Source organism: Mustelus asterias, chromosome 30, assembly GCF_964213995.1.
Source record: "Mustelus asterias chromosome 30, sMusAst1.hap1.1, whole genome shotgun sequence".
Taxonomy (NCBI): Eukaryota; Metazoa; Chordata; class Chondrichthyes; order Carcharhiniformes; family Triakidae; genus Mustelus; species Mustelus asterias.
Window position 1 is genome coordinate 10,375,055 of NC_135830.1, and position 23,023 is coordinate 10,398,077.

At 46.2% G+C, this 23,023-nt stretch overlaps 2 protein-coding genes and 2 pseudogenes across 3 annotated transcripts in view; 1 reads left to right on the forward strand and 3 right to left on the reverse strand.

The window, feature by feature from the left end:
• The window catches only part of LOC144480750 (uncharacterized), a 112,115-nt pseudogene that overhangs the window by 46,880 nt on the left and 42,212 nt on the right, over window positions 1-23,023 (reverse strand).
• LOC144481031 (uncharacterized) overlaps window positions 1-23,023 on the forward strand; it is a 57,981-nt gene that overhangs the window by 20,811 nt on the left and 14,147 nt on the right. The window lies entirely within an intron of this gene.
• The window catches only part of LOC144480751 (uncharacterized), a 29,909-nt gene continuing 11,231 nt past the window's right edge, over window positions 4,346-23,023 (reverse strand). Inside the window, exons 4-5 of the mRNA XM_078200330.1 lie at window positions 5,883-5,934; window positions 4,346-5,281 (exon numbers count right to left, since the gene is read on the reverse strand). Coding sequence (XP_078056456.1) covers window positions 4,346-5,281; window positions 5,883-5,934 — 988 coding nt within the window. The remainder of the gene's footprint in view (window positions 5,282-5,882; window positions 5,935-23,023) is intronic.
• On the reverse strand, window positions 6,609-7,420 carry LOC144481040 (small ribosomal subunit protein uS3 pseudogene; annotated as a pseudogene).

The following is a 23,023-nucleotide window of genomic DNA, read 5'->3' on the forward strand; positions in this document are numbered from 1 at the left end:
AAAGTAACGATGGACGTTCCGACTGACATCAGAAACATTGATTGACCGGATAAACACTCACTGCATCACAGAGCGATCCTCAACCATTAAAGAATTGACCCACAATAAGGAATGAGAGAGCCTTATAAAAAGGGGCAGGAGTTTACACAGAGAGGTGACACCCACAGCTGCTCAGGATGATGGAATTCAGTTCAGGAAGGGGATAAAGTGAGAAGCTTTTGTGATTCAAGGTAGAAGTATTGAACAATCTGGAATCAGTGCTTCTCGAGCTTGCTGACTGGCCGAACACTTCAATTAATCTCATCGTAACGACTCCAGTATAAATAAGATGGATTTGACTGACAAATGTTGAAGGTTTAGAGCCACAAGTTTCGACTTTCCATTTGAGCCTGGGGCTCCTTTCTGTCTCCCTATTGCTCGTGTCAATGACAGCCAGGCGACGGAGCTGAGGGCTGAATTTAGCTGAGATTAACGGGCCTGCATGTCAGTTGGGAAACTGCCCTGGGCGTCGCACTAATAGAGAGACAGGAAGCTGCTGGAGGACTGACTGGGAAATGGGCCTCCAACCAATCGGGGCTCGGGAGGGGGTGACCGGGGCTGATGGTGACGGAACCCCCGGGGTTCAGTGTCCCTGTGTCCAAAGCGGGGAGTCACAGGAACAGGGGACAGAGGAGCTGAAGAGAATCCAGTTGTGTCCAGAACATTGTGAATATCCTTTTACTCTGGTTGTCTTTGATCCTCAAGTCATTTTCTGTTTGTTTTAACCATGTTCTGTTTCATTAATAAACTTTTATCAGTAAAAATATTTGATTGTTCTGGACTTTTCCTGATGAGATTGATGCACTTTAGGGAAAGTGGGTGAGAGGGGTTGGCAGGCTCTTTAACAGAAAGTGAGTCCCTCTAAGGTCATTGGCAAAGGAGCCAGAGGGGGAGATGGGATTTTATTTTTGACTCAGTGATGTTAGAAAATGGGGTTCAGGGAGTCAATTAACCCTTTCTCCCCTTTTCCCAAACTCTGAAATGATTCCCAGTGATAACCCTTATTGGTGACAGTGGTTAGATTTTATTCAGTATCAATAAGAGCTGACACAGGCTAATGTCTGAGCAGTCGTATCAAAGTGCAGCAGCATTACCATTACACTCTGGGTAGAAGCAGCATCTCCACGGAAATGCTCCCTGCTCTGCCCCAGATGCCATGGCACCAGTCAATGCAATATGTAAAACCTCGACAAATCTCTGTGCTCGGGGAATCCCTCCTTTTACTTTTTTACATCACAAAGACTATGAAGACTGATTTAACCCAATCATTGCCGAGCCAACGTTTGAACGGATCAATTACAAAACCTGTCATTGAACCATCTGTACCTACCCAAGCCACGTCAAACTCTCAAACAATTGTCTTCCCACGCTCCGTCCCTGGTACAGGGAGTCAGCATTCCCATGCCAAACAGTGAAAACATGGTGGCCGTGACACACAGGTGTCATCCAGGATTCAAGGCACTCCTGTTTTCTCTGTCCTCTGGGAGCTGTTTATCTCCCTGTTCCCACACAGCAAGTCATCTGTTCTCAGCTCTGCTGGATTTCTGCTGAAGTTTGGCCACTTTTACACCTTTCAGATCAATAAAACATTTGGTCAATGACCCAAACCACAATTTCCCATCCTGTCACCTGTCAACCATCCTTACCCCGAGCGTAATCACAACAGGAATAAAAACAGGAGAAGTGTAACAATCAAATTCAATATAAATGCACAGCCAGTCATAGATTCACTAATTAGCAAGAAAATCCCAAGTAGGGGATCTCCCAGGATTCTTAAAGTCCACACCTTGAAGGGGAGGAAAATTATGTCGCTGACTCCTCACTCAATTTCACTCCGTTATTTTCCAGTTCTGTTCTGGCCCCGCCTGGGGTAACATCTGATCGATCTTTTTTTCTTCTGAAGGAGCACTGTGAGTTCTAGGTTACTCGTACATAAGGACAGATGCTTCAAGCAACAGATCAAGCATGGATGTAAAAGATTCTCCAGCTCTCTCTTTACCCCTATCCGAGTTGTGGACAGTTCTTACTCAGTATTATTTCTTCCAAGCCCTTAATTGTCCTAATCTATAATATTATCCATTTTATTTTAATTTTCCTCACTTTGTGAGCATGTGCAGTGTGTTTAATTGGATCCTGATTGTTTTGAACTCAGTTTCTCTGGAGTGTGTGTCAGTGCCTTGATGATGTCACAATGTTGTCTCAATCCCCTGGCCACTTTAACCATTTCATCTCCTGCTGTGTCTCAAGTAGCTGTGTGTGTGTTTGGGACCCGCTCTTCACTCCATCTCACCATGAATTTAGGCTTGTTATTTTTCACATGTAACAAATCACATCTGTACACTCACTCCGGTATCCCAAAATCATGTCGCACATTCTTAACTCTCAGATGTGCTGACGAAAGGATTAAAGTGAGTGTCTGTCTTTCTTATCTCCCCCTGTTATGGTCTGATATTTCATGCAGTAACCAGGCTTTCAAATGTGGATTTCTTTAAAACAAAGTTCATGGATGTCGGAGTGTTTCACAGACCAAATATTATGCTGGCCTTCACTGATTTACAACTCAGCTAATACAAAGAACAACATGGCAGTACGGTGGCACAGTGGTCAGCACTGCTGCCTCACAGCACCAGGGATCCAGGTTTGATTCCTGGCTTGGGTCACTGTCTGTGTGGAGTTTGCACATTCTCCCTGTGTCTGCGTGAGTTTTCTCCAGATGCTCCGGTTTCCTCCCACAGTCCAAAGATGTGTGGGTTGGGTTGATTGGCCATGCGAAATTGACCCTAGTTTCTGGGGGATTAGCAGGGTGAACAGGTGGGGTTACGGAGAAAGGCTGGGATTATTGTCAGTGCAGGCTTGATGGGCTGAATGGCCTCCTTCTGTACTGTTGGGATTCTATTCTATGAATATAATGAAGCTAATGTAATGGGCATCTTGTTTATTTTCAGCCTGGGCTAATACAGTGACCTGGCGTTTTATGATCCTTTTGGAATTGTTGGGTGGAGCCTGATTGAAAGGTCAGTGCTGTCTTTGGACAGTTTTTTTTTAACAGGAGAAAGTTTTAGTTTCATTTTGTCACAAGCTGTCTGGACTGCAAACTGAAAGCAGTGTTTGTCGTCTCTCTCTCTAGAATGAAGATTCCGCTGCCTGAGAGTTGCCAGCTGGAAGATAGAAGCAAGCAGTCTCTCTCTCTCTCGGTTTTGGAAGTTCCAGGACAGGGAAGGCAGAGTTTGAATTCAACATTTTAAGCGCTAATTCACAGCAGGTGTTAAAAAGCTGCCAAATCCAGCATCACGTGAGCATACCTGCTTTCTGTGCAAAACCTAGAATGGGGTGTATATTTGTAGGGATTATTTGATTTGGAACACTAAGCTGCACTGGTTGATATAAGAAAGATCATGGTTGCTTTTTATTGCAATTGGTAAAAGTTATGCTATTTTTTCTAATTATATTTTAACTGTGTTCTTAAATTAACTTTGTTTGATAAAAGCTTCCTAGTGGGTCACTTGAATCGTACCTGGAGTGAAACACCTTACACTCACTCGAGTGCAAATCTTATGGCGAGGCTGATTTTCTAAAACACCTTGGATTTCTGACCTGGATCATAACACATTTCACCCACATTCAAGGTGAGTTATTCAAATTCCTTTATTGTCCAGGACAATATGTTTGCAATATTTTTAAAACAGAAATTCGACCTCCACAGTTAATTTCAGGTATTAACATATTCTGTTAGTTTGTTCTTTATTGTCGCTGTCAGGCTGGGGTTGTTCCCCTTGGAGCAAAGGAGGTTGAGGGGAGATTTGATAGAGGTAGACAAGATTCTGACAGGTTTAGATAAGGTGGACAAAGAAAAGCTGTTCCCATTAGCTGACGGGACAAGGACGAGGGGGACATAGATTGAAGATTTTGGGTCAGAGATGCAGGAAGAGATGTGAGGGAGAATATTTTGATGCAGTGAATGGTAATGACCTGCAACTCGCTGCCTACGAGGGTGGGGGAAGTGGAGACTATAAACAATTACAAAGGAAATTGGATGGGCATTTGGGGGATTTCAAAAATAAATGCTGATGAAATATCTCTGAATTTCCTAACACCCTGTCACTCTGTGACCCTTGTGAAATTTGAAACCAGGGATTCGCAACAAGACTCGAAGAGCATCAGCCCACTGGAGGCAAAGTCATGAGACCGGCCAGTCCAGCAGAAAGAAACCCTCCGACCCTCCCCATTGGCCAAGAATGAACAAAATGCAGTCCTGGATGTAATTGAGAGCAGAAACAATAACAGCAGAATCTAATCCCCATATTCACTAGTGAACTTGTTGGTGTGTCAGCAGGGTGGATGAATCACAGAATCCCTTCCCACACTGAGAGCAGGTGAATGGTCTCTCCTCGGTGTGAACTCGCTGGTGTGATTGCAGGGTGGATAACCGAGTGAATCCCTTCCCACACACGGGGCAGATGAACGGCCTCTCTTGAGAGTGAACTCGCTGGTGTCTCCGCAGATTAGATAACTGAGTGAATCCCTTTCCACACTGAGAGCAGGTGAATGGCCTCTCCCCAGTGTGAACTTGCTGGTGTGACTGCAGGGTGGATAACCGAGTGAATCCCTTCCCACACACGGCGCAGGTAAATGGCCTCTCCCCGGTGTGAACTTGCTGGTGTGTCTGCAGGTTTGATAAATGAATGAATCCCTTCCCACACTGAAAGCAGCTGTATGGCCTCTCCCCAGTGTGATCTCGCTGGTGTGTCTGCAGGTTGGATAACTGGGTGAATCCCTTCCCACACTGAGAGCAGGTGAACGGTCTCTCCCCAGTGTGAACTCGCTGGTGTGCCTGCAATTGAGATAACTGAGTGAATCTTTTCCCACATGCAGAGCAGCTGAATGGCCTCTCTCCTGTGTGAACATGCTGGTGTCTCTGTAGGTTGGATGACTCAGTGAATCCCTTCCCACACTGAGAGCAGGTGAATGGCCTCTCCGCAGTGTGAACTCGCTGGTGTGTCTGCAGGCTTGATATCTGAGTAAATCCCTTCCCACACTGACAGCAGGTGAATGCACTCTCACCAGTGTGAACTTGCTGGTGTCTCTGCAGAGTGGATGAATCAGTGAATCCCTTCCCACACACCCAGCAGGTGAACGGCCTCTCCCCAGTGTGGCTGCGCCGATGAGCTTCCAGTAGAGAGGGTGCTTTGTATCTCTTCCCACAGTCCTCACATTTCCACGGTTTTTCCAAATTGTCGGTCTCCTTGTATCATTGCAGGTCAATCATTTGAAGCCTTGTCCACACAGAGAACACGGTATGGTCTCTCCCTGCTGTGAATGCTGCAATGTATTTTCAGGCTGTGTAACTGGTTAAAGCTCTTTCCACTGTCAGTGCACTGGAACACTCTCACTCGGGTGTGTGTTTGTGTCCCGGTGTTTTTCCAGTCACACTGCTGCTTAAAATCTTGCAGTGGACAGACCGGTCAAACATTTCTCCTTCCCATTCAGAGGCTGAGGATATTTAGTATCCAAGGAATCGAGTGACTCTGTCAGATCGAGATGTGATAGATAAGATTTATCGGTGTGATTCCTCTTCTAATATCCTGTAAAAACAATTTACAAAAGTCATCACAATCAGTACAGGATAGAAATTCAGAACAGACAATTCTAGTTTCTATGGAACATTCTTTCCTCTCTCATTCCCCAAAAGCTGTGAATCTCCATCCCACACACTCTCCCTCCATTCTCACTCTGCTGTATCTAATATTCACCCTCCCAATTCTCCTGAAGGTGCTCTTTCCACAGTCAGTGCACTGGAACACTCTCATTCGAGTATGTGTGTGTCTCGGTGATTTGCCACTCACATCGATGTTTAAAACTTTCTGCAGCAGACGGTACAGAGAAACATTTCTTCTTCTGGATTCAAAGGCCAATGATAATCAGATCCTGATGAATTGAGTGAGGACAGGACGTTTGGTTTGAGATTTCTGTCTGTAAATCCTCATCACCTGATATCCTGTAAAAGAAGTTTACAAAAGTCATCACTCAGTACAAGATAGAAATTCAGAACAGATAATTCTAGTTTCTAAGGAACATTCTTTCCCCTCTCATTCCACAAAAGCTGTGAATCTCCATCCCACACACTCTCCCTCCATTCTCACTCTGCTGTATCTAATATTCATCCTCCCAATTTTCCTGAAGGTGCTGATTCAGGCTGATTGACAGATCCATGCTCACGGCTTCCTGTCAATCTTTTCGGTAAAACAATTAAACTAAATCAAATCAACTGAGGGACAAATAAACATTCTGTTAATCTTTTTGGCAAAACAAGTAAACCAAATTAAATTAAATGAGGGATAGATCAAAAGGGGCAGACCTCAAAAAGAAGGGAATCGCCTGTCCTGGACACAGAGAGCTGGAAATCTCCATGCAGGCGGCCAGACAGATATATGTCTATCTGACTGGAGTAACAATGTGTGGAATATACAGACTGGATTCACTTCCTTACCCTTCAGTTGCTGCAAGTCCCCAATTTCCCCCAGAGTGAGAAATGAAATGGAAAGGGGGAAACATTGATTTCCTCCCAGATGGTTTTTCTTTTGTTTTATTCAAACAAAATACAGAAAATTAAAAGTTTCTTTAGACGCTGACATACCAACTATGCAGTTGGAACTGGTCCAGGCTGCTGGATCACAGGCTGCTCTGGTTTGCCTCCCTTCTGTTCTGAAATGGGTGTAGTTGGCAAGATCTCATCCTTGGGCTCAACAATGCTGACATGATCAGGCAAAGGTTTCTTGGGTCCAATTTTACCACTTGGGTCCCATGGAAGCATGATCTTAACTTTAATTCCCAACACACCTTGCCTTAGCAGTACGTGATGCACAGCTGTATCAACATAGTAGTTCACTGGATCACCACTGTGGATCATCAGACCGTCAACAAATTTCATGGACTTGGCTCTCTGGCCTCGGAGTTTTCCGGAAACTACCACCTCACAGCCCTTGGCTCCACTTTCCATAATGAAGCGAAGAACACCATAGCAGGCTCTACGTACAGCCAGGCCTCCGAGCAACTTGTAACGCAGGGACTCTGCCTGAGCAATAGCACAAAGCCCTCGAGTGGCAACCTTTTCGGCATAGAGCTCAACACTTCCCTCTGGGAAACCAAACCGCTTCTGAACAACAGCAGTCGGCTCACGGATTCGACGTCCTTTCTCACCCAGCACATTCTGAGTCCTGGTGGCCAAGATGATGATCTCGGTCCTGGTGGGTGTGACTCGCACCTCCACACCGCTGTAGCCGTCCTCGGCCAACTCGCGGGTCAAGAACTCGTTGAGCTCGGCCTTGAAGATGCCGTCCGCCACGAACTTTCGCTTCTTGGAGATCTGCGCCGCCATTTCCCCTCGCGTGCAGAGGAGGACGTTTCACTCTGAAGCTCATTGGACAACTTCCGCACGGTGACGTCACAACGGAGCCCTACCTGAATCAGCCAATAGACATCAGCCTGTTCCGCGATGACGTCCTGGGGTTCCAGTGCGCAGGCTCGGCGAGCGGACGCGGGAGACCCGCACCCACCCATTGTTCCCCTCCCCTTGCACCTCCTCGAGCCAAGGTTTCCAGGCAACCGGCTGGCGGCTCCGGCCAGAGCGGGAAGCCGCTCGGTGATCTCCCCCACCCCCCGGCCAAGGACTGCGCATGTCCAAGGGAGAGGGGAAGCTGCGCATGTGCGGAGGGCTGCCCGCCCCTTCCCACCAGCACGCTGAGGTATTGACCAATGGGAAGAGTTGGAGGACCGGAGGTACTTTTCTCCTGCAGCCAACCAGAGCCCCCCATTTTCTGAATGCGGAAACCAGACAATGAGTTTGTTCACCCGCGAAGCTGCTGCTGCTGTTCTCGCCGAATGAAGATTGAGCTTCAGACACAGACTCAAACTTCTTTCTGTCTCCCACATCTGTGAGTAAAACACTTTCTTTTATCCCCTTTCCAATTCTTTTCTCATTCTGGGGGAAATTGGAGACTTGCAGCAACTGAAGGGAAAGGAAGTGAATCCAGGGAGGCTGCAGACTCTGGAAAGGTTGGCCCAGGTCTCTCTCTCTCTTAAAGACATTGACATCCTTTGCTCCCTCAGCTTGACACATTGATTTGTCTGGCTAAAAGGATGGTCCCTTTCCGAATGTTCACAATTAAAGGGCAGGTCTCCCCAGGAGATGGCTGACATTTAAGAGAACAATAAATTAATATAGGACAGAGATATGCCTAGTGTTGTTATATTGTAGATTTGATATATTATTTATGGTTCTGTAACAAAGTACATTTATTATTATTTCTCATCTTGTAATGTAACACTGAAGCAATGTTATATATTTTCACTCATTGAGTCATTACAGCACAGAAGGAGTCCATTCAGTAACTCGAATCCATGCCGACTCTCTATAGAACAATCCAGTCAGTCCCATTCCCTTTCTATATTCCCTTTCCCCTGCAAGTTTATTTCATTCATGTGCCCATCTAATTTCTGAAATATATTAAAGGGGACAGTAAACTAATATAGGACAGAGACGTGTCTGATGTTGATTTTTTAAAAATTCATCCTTGGGACACGGGCATTGCCGGCTGGGCCAACATTTATTGCCCATCCCTAATTGCCCTTGAACTGAATGGCTCGCTGGGCCATTTCAGAAGCTGGGTGAGAGTCAACCACATTGCTGTGTCTCTGGAGTCACATGTAGGCCAGACTGGGTAAGGACGGCAGATTTCCTTCCCTGAAGCACATTAATGAACGAGATGGGTTTTTTTGGTCAATCGACAATGGTTTCATGGTCATCAGTAGATTCTTAATTCCAGATTTTGTTTTTAAATTCAAATTGCACCATCTGCCGTGGCAGGATTTGAACCCGGGTCCCCAGAACATCAGCTAAATTTCTGGATTAATAGTCTAGCGATAATACCGCGAGGCTATCCACTCCCCTGTTGTTATATGGTACAGATTAGATATATTATTTATAGCCCTGTAATGAAATACACTTGTTATATCTGGCTGTGTAATTTTGGACTGCAGCTATATTATATATTTCCAACAATCTCTTCCCTCAGAGAATTGTTAGTATCTAGATTTCTCTTCCATAGGGACCAGTGGAGGGATTGAATATATTCAAGGATGAGTTAGACAGTTTTTGAATGACAAGGGAGTCAATAATTATTGGGAACAGGCTGGAAAATGGAGAGAAAGCTCAGATGAGGATTTCTTCACTCAAGGATGTGGTGATGTTTTGGATTCTCTACCCCAGAGGACTATAGAGCCTCAGTCATCAAAAATTTTCAAGAGAGGGATTGATAGGTTTCTAGATATTGAAGATATCGATGGATATGGGGGCAGTGTGGGGAAAATAATGCAGAGGTAGATCAGCCAATAATCTCAATGAATGGTTGAGCAGACTCGATGGGTCGAATGCTGACTGCAGCTCCTATTTGTTCTGATTTCTGTGCTGGACAGGAAGCAGTGAGCATGGATCTGTCAATCAGCCTCAATCAGCACCTTCAGGAGAATTGGGAGGGTGAATATTAGATACAGCAGAGTGAGAATGGAGGGAGAGTGTGTGGGATGGAGATTTACAGCTTTTGGGGAATGGGAGAGGAAAGAATGTTCATTAGAATCATAGAATTGCTGCATCTTATCAACCGTCCCTGAGCTTTCACAATGAATCCCACTTCTGAGGACACCCTTATCTCTGACTTGTCTGTACTGCTGGCAGTCTCACAAAGCAGCTGCCTGTGTGCTGATACGGGAGGCCCTGCTCGGCAAGTTTAATGCTCCATGACTGTGTCTTTAATGAATGCTCCATAGAAACTAGAAATGTCGATTTGAATTTCGATCATATTCTGAATTGTGATGTTTTTTTTCTAAATTGACTTACAGGATATTAGACAAGGAGAAATCAGACAGAAATCTCCAACATCACATCGAGATCTGACAGAGTGACTCGATTTCTTGAGACCTGAATATCATCGGCCTTTGAATCTAGCAGGAGAAATGTTTGTTTGGCCTCTTGGCTTCAAAAGATTGTAAACATCACTGTGACTAGAAATGCACTGAGATACACACACCCGAGTGAGAGTGTTCCAGTGCACTGAGTGTGGAAAGAGCTTTAACCAGTTACACAGCCTGAAAATACATCGCAGCATTCACAGCGGGGAGAGACTGTACCCGTGTTCTGTGTGAGATTTAACTGATTGTTTAACCTAGAGAGTCACAAGGACACCCGCACCATGGAGAAACCGTGGAAATGTGGGGACTGTGGGAAGAGATACAGAATCCCATCTGATCTGGAAACTCATCAACGCAGTCACACTGGGGAGAGACCATTCACCTGCTGTGTGTGTGGGAAGGGATTCACTCAGTTATCCAGCCTGCAGAAACACAATCTCACTCATACCAATGAGAGACCATTTAAATGCTCTGACTGTGGGAGTGGATTCAAAAGCTCTCAGTATCTGATGTCCCACCAGCGCATTCACACTGAGGAGAGACCATTCAGCTGCTCTCACTGCACAAAGAAATTTAGAACTTCATCCAACCTGCAGATTCACCAGCGAGTTCACACTGGGGAGAGACCGTTCACCTGCTCTCAGTGTGGGAAGGGATTCACTCAGTCATTCACCCTGAAGACACACCGAGTCACTCATATCAATGAGAGACCCTTTAAATGCTCTGACTGTGGGAGCGGATTCAAAAGCTCTGGGGAACTGGTGTCCCACCAGCGCATTCACACTGAGGACAGACCGTTCAGCTGCTCTCACTGCTCAAAGAGGTTTAGAACATTATACAACTTGCGGATACACCAGCGAGTTCACACCGGGGAGAGACCGTTCACCTGCTCTGTGTGTGGGAAGGGATTCACTCTGTTATCCCACCTGCGCAGACACAATCTCACTCACACCAATGAGAGACCTTTTAAATGCTCTGACTGTGGGAGCGGATTCAAAAGCTCTGGAGAACTGGTGTCCCACCAGCGCATTCACACTGAGGAGAGATCGTTCAGCTGCTCTCACTGCTCAAAGAGGTTTAAAAGGCCATCCAACCTGTGGGAACATCAGCGAGTTCACACTGTGGAAAGACCATTCCCCTGCTCTGTGTGTGGGAAGGGATTCACTACTTCATCCAGCTTGCTGAAACACAAAGCCACTCACTCCAAGGAGAGCCCCTTTAAATGCTCTGCCTGAGAGGCCGGCTTCAGAAGCTCTCAGGAACTGATGATCCCCTCGCACATTCACACCGGGGAGAGGCCGTTCAGCTGCTCTCACTTTTCAAGGAGGTTTAGAATATCATCAACACTGCTGAAACACCAGTGAGTTCACACCGGGGAGAAACCATTCACCTGCTCGGTGTGTGCGAAAGGATTTACTCAGTTATCCAGCCTGCCCAGACACAACATCATTCACACCCAGGAGAGACCCTTTAAATGTGGGCGTGGCTTCAAAAGCTCTCGGGAACTAATGTCCCACCAGTGAGGTCACACCAGGCAGAGGCTGGTCACCTGCTCTGACTGGGAAGGGATTCACTCAGTCAGCAAACTTGGTGAAACACCAGTGAGTTCACAAGTGATTACAGTTCTGGGATTATTCTTGTGAATCTTTCTTGCCCCTTCTCCAGTGCCTCTATTTCCTTTTTCTAAATGGAGATCACAAATAGAACATAGAACAGTACAGCTCAGGAACAGACCCTTCAGCCCACCATGTTGTGTCGAACATGATGCCAAATTAAACTATTCCTTTCTGCCTGCCCTTGGTCCATATTCCTCTATTCCTCACATATTCATGTGCTTATTTAAAACCCCCTTAAACGCCCCTATCGTATCTACCTCCACCACCACTCCTAGCTGCGCATTCCAGACACCTACCACTCTCTGTGTAAAAACACTTACCTCTCACATCTCCTTTGAACTTTGCCCATCTCACCTTAAGTGCATGCTCCCTGGTATTAGACATATCAAGTCTGGGGGAAAAGATTCTGTGTCTCTCATTTTATAGACTGCTATCAGGTCTCCCCTCACCCTCCGCCGCTATCGAGAAAACAACCCTCGTTTGTCAGTCGCTCACACCCTCCAATCCAGGCAGCATCCTGGGAAACCTCTTCTGCACCCTCATCAAAGCCTCTGCATCCTTTCTGTAATGTGGCGACCAGAATTGAACACAATATTCTAAGTGCAGCCCAAACAAAGTTTTATAGAGCTGCAACATGGCATGCTGACTCTTGTACTCAATAAAGGCAAGCATGCCATGTGCCTTCTTTACCGACTAAATATTTGTGTGGCTAATTTCAGGAAGCTATGGACTTGAACCCCAAGATCCCCCTGTACATTAACTATATACTTATCCTTAATATTTGATCTCCCAAAGTGCAGCACCTCACACTTGCCCGGATTAAAATCCATCTGCCATTTCTCCACTCATATCTGCAGCTGATCTACATCCCACTGTATCCTTTGACAACCTTCGACATTATCTACAGCTCCATCTAGTTTTGTGTCGTCTGCCAGCTTACTAACCCACCCATCCACGTTTTCATCCAAGTCATTGATATATATCACAAATAGCGCAGGTCCCAGTACAGATCCCTGCAGAACACCACTGGGAATGGACCTCCAGTCAGAAAAACGCCCTCACCACTACTCTCTGACTTCTATGGGCAAGTCAATTCTGAATCCAAGTGGCCAAGTCACCGTGAATCCCATGCATCTTAATCTTCTGGATGAGCCGACCGTGAGGGACCTTGTCGAAAGCCTTACTAAAATCCATGTTCACAACATCCACTGCTCTACCCTCATCGATCACCTTCATCATCACCTCCTCGATAAAATCGATCAAGTCAGTAAGATGTTGACGGTGCTCCCGCTGCAGTCCTGTGATGAAAATATAGACTGGTTGGTGAAATGTAGATAACAGGTAGAATTGATATCTAATGAGGACTTTATACTTTAGAATTGAATACAGGGCTCATTGTTACTAACGGGGAAAGAAGGGTTAAAACCCTTACCCAGAACCCTTTTCACACACACGTGGACATCTCTGAATCTGACGCACACCAAATGGAACGTTACACAAGGGGCTGGAATTCACTGGAATTTCTTCACAACCTTTCAATAGAAATGTCCTGGTACCGACTGTGACAAAGGACACAACAGACAGCAAGAACCAGGAGGAACCTTTAACCCAGAGAATGTTAATAACCTTGTTCAGGACACCGGTGCCAGGCACAGGAGGATCCCAAGAAAAAGGGAACATTCAATTTCTGTCTGTTTCACAATTCTAAATGACTGATTCTTTAACAAAGGAATGTTTAAAAACAGCATTGTGATATTCCAAGGTCAGTGTGTCTGGGAAAGGGGCACACTGATGTGTTTTTATTTTAAACAGGAGGATCCATTGAAAAGCAGCTCTGGACGATACGAGCACCTCCTGACCTACTTTCAATTCATTTCAAATCACCCATCACTTTCCGTGGAATATTCTTTATTCTTTCCTGGGATGTGGACACTGCTGGCAAAGCCCCAGCACACGTTGCTCAGCTCCTAATTGCCCCTGAACGGAGTGACTTGCTCGGCCATTTCAGAGGGGCAGTTAAGAGTCACCCACATCGCTGTGTGGGTCTGGATTCACTTGTAGGCCAGACCGGGTGAGGATGGCAGATTTCCTTCCCTGATAGGGGGTGTTAATAGGGTGAACTGGATGGGTTTTTACAACAGTCGATAGTTTCATAGTCACCGTTTCTGAGACTAACTTTATATAATTCCAGATTGATTCACTGAATTCAAATCCCACCAGCTGCCTGTCCCCAGATCCTTTGCTGGGTCTCTGCATTACTCGGCCAGAGACATTCCCACCACCTCCCCCTGAATGGAATATTCCACAACCCTTAGTTAAACAGGAAGGAGAAAAGAGAAAGGTTTGAACTTTGGATGACCTCATCACAAACTACAGAAACCTTAAAGCTGACCATTCTGTAAAAGTTTATAAACTTTATTTTTATAAAACACAGAGTAAGAAACAGGTGAAAAGTAACGATGGACATTCCGACTGACATCAGAAACATTGATTGACCGGATAAACACTCACTGCATCACAGAGCGATCCTCAACCATTAAAGAATTGACCCACAATAAGGAATGAGAGAGCCTTATAAAAAGGGGCAGGAGTTTACACAGAGAGGTGACACCCACAGCTGCTCAGGATGATGGAATTCAGTTCAGGAAGGGGATAAAGTGAGAAGCTTTTGTGATTCAAGGTAGAAGTATTGAACAATCTGGAATCAGTGCTTCTCGAGCTTGCTGACTGGCCGAACACTTCAATTAATCTCATCGTAACGACTCCAGTATAAATAAGATGGATTTGACTGACAAACGTTGAAGGTTTAGAGCCACAAGTTTCGACTTTCCATTTGAGCCTGGGGCTCCTTTCTGTCTCCCTATTGCTCGTGTCAATGACAGCCAGGCGACGGAGCTGAGGGCTGAATTTAGCTGAGAATAACGGGGCCTGCGCCCCAGTTGGGAAACTGCCCTGGGCGTCGCACTAATAGAGAGACAGGAAGCTGCTGGAGGACTGACTGGGAAATGGGCCTCCAACCAATCGGGGCTCGGGAGGGGGTGACTGGGGCTGATGGTGACGTGACCCCCAGGGTTCAGTGACCCCCGGGGTTCAGTGTCCCTGTGTCCAAAGCGGGGAGTCACAGGAACAGGGGACAGAGGAGCTGAAGAGAATCCAGTTGTGTCCAGAACATTGTGAACATCCCTTTACTCTGGTTGTCTTTGATCCTCAAGTCATTTTCTGTTTGTTTTAACCATGTTCTGTTTCATTAATAAACTTTTATCAGTAAAAATATTTGATTGTTTTGGACTTTTCCTGATGAGATTGATGCACTTTAGGGAAAGTGGGTGAGAGGGGTTGGCAGGCTCTTTAACAGAAAGTGAATCCCTCTAAGGTAATTGGCAAAGGAGCCAGAGGGGGAGGTGGGATTTTATTTTTGACACAGCGATGTTAGAAAATGAGGTTCAGGGAGTCAATTAACCCTTTCTCCCCTTTTCCCAAACTCTGAAATGATTCCCAGTGATAACCCTTATTGGTGACAGTGGTTAGATTTTATTCAGTATCAATAAGAGCTGACACAGGCTAATGTCTGAGCAGTCGTATCAAAGTGCAGCAGCATTACCATTACACTCTGGGTAGAAGCAGCATCTCCACGGAAATGCTCCCTGCTCTGCCCCAGATGCCACGGCACCAGTCAATGCAATATGTAAAACCTCGACAAATCTCTGTGCTCGGGGAATCCCTTCTTATACTTTGTTACATCACCAAGACTATGGAGACTGATTTAACCCAATCATTGTCCAGCTAACATAACAAAACCTGTCACTGAACCATCTGTATCTGCCCAAGCCACATCAAACTCTAAAACCAATTGTCTTCCCACGCTCCGTCCCTGGTACAGGGAGTCAGCATTCCCATGCCAAGCAGTGAAAACATGGTGGCCTTGACACACTGGTGTCATCCAGGATTCAAGGCTCTCCTGTTTTCTCTGTCCTCTGGGAGCTGTTTATCTCCCTGCTCCCACACAGCAAGTCGCCTGTTCTCAGCTCTGCTGGATTTCTGCTGAAGTTTGGCCCCTTTTACACCTTTCGGATCAATAAAACATTTGGTCAATGACCCAAACCACAATTTCCCATCCTGTCACCTGTCAACCATCCTTACCCCGAGCGTAATCACAACAGGAATAAAAACAGGAGAAGTGTAACAATCAAATTCAAAATCAATGCATAACCAGTTATAGAATCTAATATAATATTCACTAATTAGCAAGAAAACCCAAAGTAGAGTGTCCCCCAGGATTCTTACAGTCCACACCCTGAGGGGGAGAACTCTCTCTCTGACCCCTCACTCAATTTCAATCCGTTATTTTCCAGTTCTGTTCTGGCCCCGCCTGGGGTAACATCTAATCGATTTTTCCTACTACTGAAGGAGCGCTGTGAGTTTTAGGTTACTAGTCCATAAGGACAGATGCTTCAAGCAACAGATCAAGCATGGATGTAAAAGATTCTCCAGCTCTCTCTTTACCACTATCTAAGTTGTGGACAGTTCTTATTCAGTATTATTTCCCCCAAGCCCTTAATTGTCCCAATCTATAATATTATTCATTTTACTGTAATTTTCCTCACTTTCTGTCCATGTGTATTGTGTTTAATTGGATCCTGATTGTTTTGAACTCAGTTTCTCTCTGGAGTGTCAGTGCCTTGATGATGTCCCAATGTTGTCTCAATCCCCTGGCCACATTAACCATTTCATCTCCTGCTGTGTCTCAAGTAGCTGTGTGTGTTTGGGACCCGCTCTTCACTCCATCTCACCATGAATTTAGGCTTGTTATTTTTCACATGTAACAAATCACATCTGCACACTCACTCCGGTATCCCAAAATCATGTCACACATTCTTAACTCTCAGATGCACGAATGAAATGATCAAAATGTGCCTGTCTTTCTTATCTCCCCCTGTTATGGTGCTGATATTTCATGTACTGGCCGGGCTTTCAAATGTGGATTTTGTTAAATCAAAGTTCATGGACAAGGATGTAAATATCACCAAGAGAAAGTGATCGACTTATTCATCCCATCTACACATTCCAGACTTTCACTAGAATGCAGGTGGACATCAGATTGATATATTCCATTCAACCACATCCAAGGGGAGTTATTCCAATTCCTTTATTGTCCTGTTGTGATGTATTTCTTCCAACTAACCACAGGAGACCCAGGAACATGTTACAATAGTTTATTCATGATTCACGCCTGGAGGGAACAACCCCAGAGAATGCTCTGGAAGAGCACCCTCCTGTGACACAGCTCTCACAGCTCAAAGTCACAGCTCTGACACAGCTCTCTAACAGAGTAATCACAGAGACAGCATTCTAATACAACTCTAATCCAAGTCACAGATACAGACAGGTTACACAATTATTCAATACACAGAACATGTAAAATTCCAATCTTGCCTACGTAGGTTTGTTCTTAAACCTTCACTCAAACGTTTGTGAGAAAATGGTCCGTTTTTCTAGAAAGTAAACAACCTTGATGGCAAGTATGCTGATGTCAGCACCTTGAGGTATTAGCAATTGACCAGCCTGTGATTTTACTCTAATGAGGAGTGGGGGGGAGAGCGTTAAATCTACCCCCCCCCCACCCCCCCCCCCCACCCCCCCCCCACCCCCCCCCCCCCCCCACCCCCCACCCCCCCCCCCACCCCCCACCCCCCCCCCCCCCACCCCCCCCACCCCCCCCCCCCCCCACCCCCCACCCCCCCCCCCCCACCCCCCACCCCCCACCCCCCCCACCCCCCACCCCCCCCCCCAGCTTTTGGGGAATGAGAGAGGAAACAATGTTCCATAGAAACTAGAATTGTCTGTTCTGAATTTCTAATCTGTGCTGACAGTGATGACTTTTGTAACCTCCTTTCACAGAATATGAGAAGGTGAGGATTGACAGACAGAAATCTCGAACAAATGTCATGTCAAATTCTGACAGTCATTTAGTTCATCTGGACCTGAATACCATCGGCCTTTCAATCTAAAAGGAGAAATACTTTTCTGTTCTGTCTGCTTCAGACTTTTTTTTTGCATAAATGTGACTGGAAAAATGCCGTGACACACATATACCCCAAGTGAGAGTGTTCCCGTGCACTGACTGTGGAAAGAGCTTTAAACAGTTACACAGCCTGAAAATACATCGCAGCATTCACAGCGGGGAGAGACTGTACCCGTGTTCTGTGTGAGATTGAACTGATTGTTTAACCTGGAGAGTCACAAGGACACCCGCACCATGGAGAAACCGTGGAAATGTGGGGACTGTGGGAAGGGATTCAATTACCCATCTCTGCTAGAAACTCATCGGCGCAGCCACACTGGGGGGAGACCATTCACCTGCTCTGATTGTGGGAAAGGGTTTACTCAGTTATCCAGCCTGCAGATACACCAGCGAGTTCACACTGGGGAGAGACCATTCACCTGCTCTCAGTGTGGGGAGGGATTCAGTCAGTTATCCAACCTGCAGACACACCAGCGAGTTCACACTGGGGAGAAACTGTTCACCTGCTCTCAATGTGGGGAGGGATTCACTCGGTCATCCCACCTGCGAGTTCACACTGGGGAGAAGCCATTCACCTGCTCTCAGTGTGGTAAGGGTTTCAGAGCTTCATCTGCCCTGCTGAGACACCAACGAGTTCACGAGTGATTCCAGGGGTTGGATTCTGCTGTTATTGTTTCTGCTCTCAGTTACATCCAGGACTGCATTTTGTTCATTCTCACAGTTGGTCAATGGGGAGGGTCGGAGGGTTTCTTTCTGCTGGACTGGCCGGTCTTACGACTTTGCCTCCAGTGGGCTGATGCTCTTTGAGTCTTGTTGCAAATACCTGGTTTCAGATTTCACACGGATCACAGAGTGACCGGGTGTTAGGAAGTTCAGAGATATTTAGTCAGCATTTTTGTTTGAAACCTCCCAATGCCCATCCAATTTCCTTTGTAATTGTTTATTGTCTCCACTTCCTCCACTCTCGTAGGCAGCGAGTTCCAGATCATTACCATTCGCTGCATCAAAATATTCTTCCTCACATCCCCCCCCCCCGCCACCCCCATCTCTGACCCAAAACCTTAAATCTGTGACCCCCTCGTCCTTGTCTCATCAGCTAATGAGAACAGCTTTTCTTTGTCCACCTTATCTCAACCTGTCAGAATCTTGTCCACCTCTATCAAATCTCCCCTCAACCTCCTTTGCTCCCAGAGGAACAACCCCAGCCTGACATCGACAATAAAGAACAAACAAACAGAATATGTTAATACCTGAAATCAAATGGGAATGTTTAATTTCTGTTTGAAAGAGATTGGCGGCACGGTAGCACAGTGGTTAGCACTGCTGCTTCACAGCTCCAGGGACCTGGGTTCAATTCCCGGCTTGGGTCACTGTCTGTGCGGAGTTTGCACATTCTCCCCGTGTCTGCGTGGGTTTCCTCTGGGTGCTCCGGTTTCCTCCCACAGTCCAAAGATGTGCGGGTTAGGTTGATTGGCCATGCTAAAATTGCCCCTTAGTGTCCTGGGATGCGTAGATTAGAAGGATTAGTGGGTACAATATGTAGGGATATGGGGGTAGGGCCTGGGTGGGATTGTGGTCGATGCAGACTCGATGGGCTGAATGGCCTCTTTCTGTACTGTAGGATTTCCATGATTTCTATGATTGTGAATATATTGTCCTGGACAATAAAGGAATTTGAACAATTCATCTTGGGTGTGGTTGAATGGAATATATCAATCTGGTATCCACCTACAGTTCAATGAAAATCTGGGATGTGTAGCTGGAAATCCCTCCCTAACAGCACTGTGGATGTACTTACACCTCAGGCATTGCAACAGTTCAAGAAGGCAGTGTTGGGGTTGACTACGGCCGAGGCAGCTACATACAGCCACATATTCTGTTATAATTGAAGGACTGCAGATTGAATGTGAGGCATTGTGGGACTGGACTATCTTGACCACATTCCTGTGACTGCTCAGTTTCTGCAATCACGGACTGATGGGGGGTGATATAGAATTCCTAGTATGAGACCCTTCATTTCATTTTTTCTAAAATAAATTGACTAAGTTAAGGTAATTATAAAGTGCCTTACTGTATATGTACTGAGAATTCACAATGTGCGTGGAATATATGCAAAGGTATGAAATGTGAAAAGAAATATGAAAATATGAAAAGGAAGAGGGAAGCTTATGTAGGGATGAGGAAACAAGGTTCAGATGGCTCATAAGAACATAAGAAATAGGAGCAGGAGTAGGCCATCTAGCCCCTCGAGCCTGCCCCGCCATTCAATAAGATCATGGCTGATCTGACGTGGATCAGTACCACTTACCCGCCTGATCCCCATAACCCTTAATTCCCTTACCGATCAGGAATCCATCCATCCGCGCTTTAAACATATTCAGCGAGGTAGCCTCCACCACCTCAGTGGGCAGAGAATTCCAGAGATTCACCACCCTCTGGGAGAAGAAGTTCCTCCTCAACTCTGTCTTAAACCGACCCCCCTTTATTTTGAGGTTGTGTCCTCTAGTTTTAACTTCCTTACTAAGTGGAAAGAATCTCTCCGCCTCCACCCTATCCAGCCCCCGCATTATCTTATAAGTCTCCATAAGATCCCCCCTCATCCTTCTAAACTCCAACGAGTACAAACCCAATCTCCTCAGCCTCTCCTCATAATCCAAACCCCTCATCTCCGGTATCAACCTGGTGAACCTTCTCTGCACTCCCTCCAATGCCAATATGTCCTTCCTCATATAAGGGGACCAATACTGCACACAGTATTCCAGCTGCGGCCTCACCAATGCCCTGTACAGGTGCATCAAGACATCCCTGCTTTTATATTCTATCCCCCTCGCAATATAGGCCAACAATAGATTGCAGCTTCTGGAGGAGCGTGTAAAGGAGCTGGAGGGGGAGGTAGAGGAACTCCGCATAATTCGGGAGGCGGAGGTGGAAGTTGATAGGAGTTATAGAGAAATAGTAACTCCTAGAAATGAGGCTTGGGTCAATGCCAGGAGGAGGGGTAAGAAGCAATCGGGAAGACAATCCCCTGGGGCGGTTCCCCTCCATAATAGGTTTTCGGTGCTGGAGGCTACAGTTGAGGAGGAATCAACTGAGCATAGAGAGCAGATCTCTGGGGGTGAGCCGAGTGAGAAAGCTCAGGTGGTTAGGGGCTGTAAAAGACTGGGCCTTGTGATTGGGGACTCCACAATTAAGGGGACAGATAGGAGGGTCGGAACTAAAGGTAGGGACTCAGGGTTGGTGTGTTGCCTACCAGGGGCTGGGGTCCGGGATGTGTCTGACAGGGTATTCAGGACTCTTAGGGGGGAGGGAGATAAACCACAAGTTATTGTACATGTGGGGACACACGACATAGGGAGGATAGGGGAAGGGGATATTAGGCAGGGATTTATGGAGTTGGGGTGGAAACTAAAGGCCAAGACTGACAGAGTGGTTATCTCTGGACTCTTGCCTGTACCACGGGATAGTTTAGAGAGGAATAGGGAGAGGGAAGGTTTGAATTCATGGCTGAGGGGATGGTGCAGGAGGGAGGGGTTCAGGTACTTAAGCAATTGGGGCTCGTACTGGGGAAGGTGTGACCTCTATGAGAAGGATGGTCTACACCTTAATCAGAAGGGGACCAATATCCTGGGGGGTAAATTTGCTAAGGCCATGCAGGGAGGTTTAAACTGATTCGGGGGGGGGGAGGGATCCTGAGTAGTGGGGCTGAAAGTGAGGGATGCATGGATGGGGACTGCAATGCACGGCATTGCAGAGGTGGGGTGGAGCAGGGTTTGAAATGTGTATACTTCAATGCCAGGAGTATTCGCAATAAAGTGGGTGAACTTGCAGCGTGGATCAGTACCTGGGACTTCGATGTTGTGGCTATTTCAGAGACATGGATAGAGCAGGGGCAGGAATGGATGCTGCAGGTCCCGGGGTTCAAATGTTTTAGTCGAAGTAGGGAAGGAGGTAGAAGAGGGGGAGGGGTAGCATTATTGGTCAGAGATTGTATCACAGTGTCAGAGAGGAGGTTTGATGAGGACTTATCTGTTGAGGTAGTATGGGCGGAGATTAGAAATAGGAGAGGAGAGGTCACCCTGTTGGGAGTCTTTTATAGACCTCCTAAAAGTTCTAGAGAGGTTGAGGAAAGGATTGCGGAGTCAATCCTGCTTAGGAGTGAAAGTAATAGGGCAATTGTTATGGGGGATTTTAACTTGACTAATATTGACTGGAATTGTTATAGCTCTAGCTCGTTAGAGGGGTCAGTTTTTGTTCAAAGCGTGCAGGAAGGTTTTTTGACTCAGTATGTAGACAGGCCAACTAGAGGTGAGGCTATATTGGATCTGGTGCTGGGAAATGAGCCAGACCAGGTGCTAGACTTGGAAGTTGGTGTGCATTTTGGTGATAGTGACCACAATTCGGTTACGTTCACCTTAGTGATGGAAAGGGATAGGCATGAACCTCGGGCCAGTGGTTTTAGCTGGGGGAAGGGTAATTATGAGGCTATTAGGAGAGAATTAGGAAACATAGGTTGGACTAGGAGATTACAGGGACTGGGAACGTCCGACATGTGGAGTTTTTTCAAGGAGCAGCTACTGCGAGTCTGTGATAGGTATGTCCCTGTCAGGCAAGGAGGAATTGGTAGGGCTAGGGAACCGTGGTGCACCAAAAAAGTTTCTTTGTTGGTTAAAAAGAAAAAGGAGGCTTATGTTCGGATGAGACGTGAGCACTCGGGTAGTGCACTAGAAAGCTTTAGATTGGCTAAGAGGGAGTTGAAGAGCGAGCTTAGAAGGGCTAAAAGGGGACATGAGAAGACTTTGGCGGATAGGGTTAAAGAGAATCCTAAGGCGTTCTATAGGTATGTCAAGAACAGAAGGTTGGTTAGGGCAAGTTTAGGGCCAGTTATAGATGGCAGAGGGAAGTTATGTGTGGAACCGGAGGAGATTGGTGAAGCATTGAACCAATATTTCTCTTCGGTGTTCACGCAAGGGGACATGAATATAGCTGAGGAGGACACTGGGTTGCAAGGGAGTAGAATAGACAGTATTACAGTTGATAAGGAGGATGTGCAGGATATTCTGGAGGGTCTGAAAATAGATAAATCCCCTGGTCCGGATGGGATTTATCCAAGGATTCTCTGGGAGGCAAGAGAAGTGATTGCAGAGCCTCTGGCTCTGATCTTCAGGTCGTCGTTGGCCTCTGGTATAGTACCAGAAGATTGGAGGTTAGCGAATGTTGTCCCATTGTTTAAGAAGGGGAACAGAGACTTCCCCGGGAATTATAGACCGGTGAGTCTCACTTCTGTTGTCGGCAAGATGTTGGAAAAAATTATAAGGGATAGGATTTATAGTTATTTGGAGAGTAATGAATTGATAGGTGATAGTCAGCATGGTTTTGTGGCAGG